General features: G+C 28.5%; 1 protein-coding gene across 1 annotated transcript in view; it reads left to right on the forward strand.

The window, feature by feature from the left end:
* Positions 1-566, forward strand: part of LOC106692978 (uncharacterized) — a 9,605-nt gene extending 9,039 nt beyond the window's left edge. Inside the window, exons 4-5 of the mRNA XM_014439274.2 lie at positions 110-223; positions 305-566. Of these exons, the coding sequence (XP_014294760.1) occupies positions 110-223; positions 305-507 (317 nt within the window). The 3' untranslated portion in view covers positions 508-566. The remainder of the gene's footprint in view (positions 1-109; positions 224-304) is intronic.
* Positions 567-733: the final 167 nt, after the last annotated feature.

Here is a 733-nt window from a genome sequence, read left to right on the forward strand (position 1 = left end):
ATATTTAATAATTATTTGTAATATTATTACTACTGTTCTATACATTATAATTCTTCTGTAAATTAATTTATATTTTTTAGTTATGTCGATGTAATATCTTCTATTTCAGTTAGAGCTGAGATTAGCCTAGAAAAAGTGACGAAGAATGTCACGAAACCAATTCATATCTTAGAAACAATTATTTTTGTTGGAAACTATAAATTATATGAAGAAAAAGCTAATGGTAATTAACTTTTTTTTGTTCTAGACTTATGAAATGTCATTTCTAACATTTAATTTTAAATTAATATAAATTACATTACAGTTAGAGAAATGAAAGAGAAGTGCTTACTATTCGAAGACAAAAATTCATACGTCGTGAACAAAAACTACTGTGTGGTGAACAAAATAGCTTACAGGAAAGGAATAACACAAGTCTGTACTAGTTTACTGATCAGGGAACGGGGAAGAATCACATTGGACCAAAACTTTTTGTGCCTTTTGGATACACCAACGAAGCCGAAATAAACTGATATGACAATGATTCCCCTAACGATGTATATATTGAATAAATATTATCATTTTTATATCTGTTTTTTATTACATAAATTATAACTACTGCCATGGGCGTAGGCAAGATTTCAGCATGGAGGATCAGACCAATCATGATAATAATTCTTAGGACTCAATATATAATTAATTAGTTAACTTATTTTTGGATAATTGCCTTCAGCGATACTGGCATCCCGAAAAT

The sequence above is a fragment of the Halyomorpha halys genome, unplaced genomic scaffold (assembly GCF_000696795.3).
Source record: "Halyomorpha halys isolate HHAL.00 unplaced genomic scaffold, Hhal_1.1 Scaffold82.1, whole genome shotgun sequence".
NCBI classification, from domain to species: domain Eukaryota; kingdom Metazoa; phylum Arthropoda; class Insecta; order Hemiptera; family Pentatomidae; genus Halyomorpha; species Halyomorpha halys.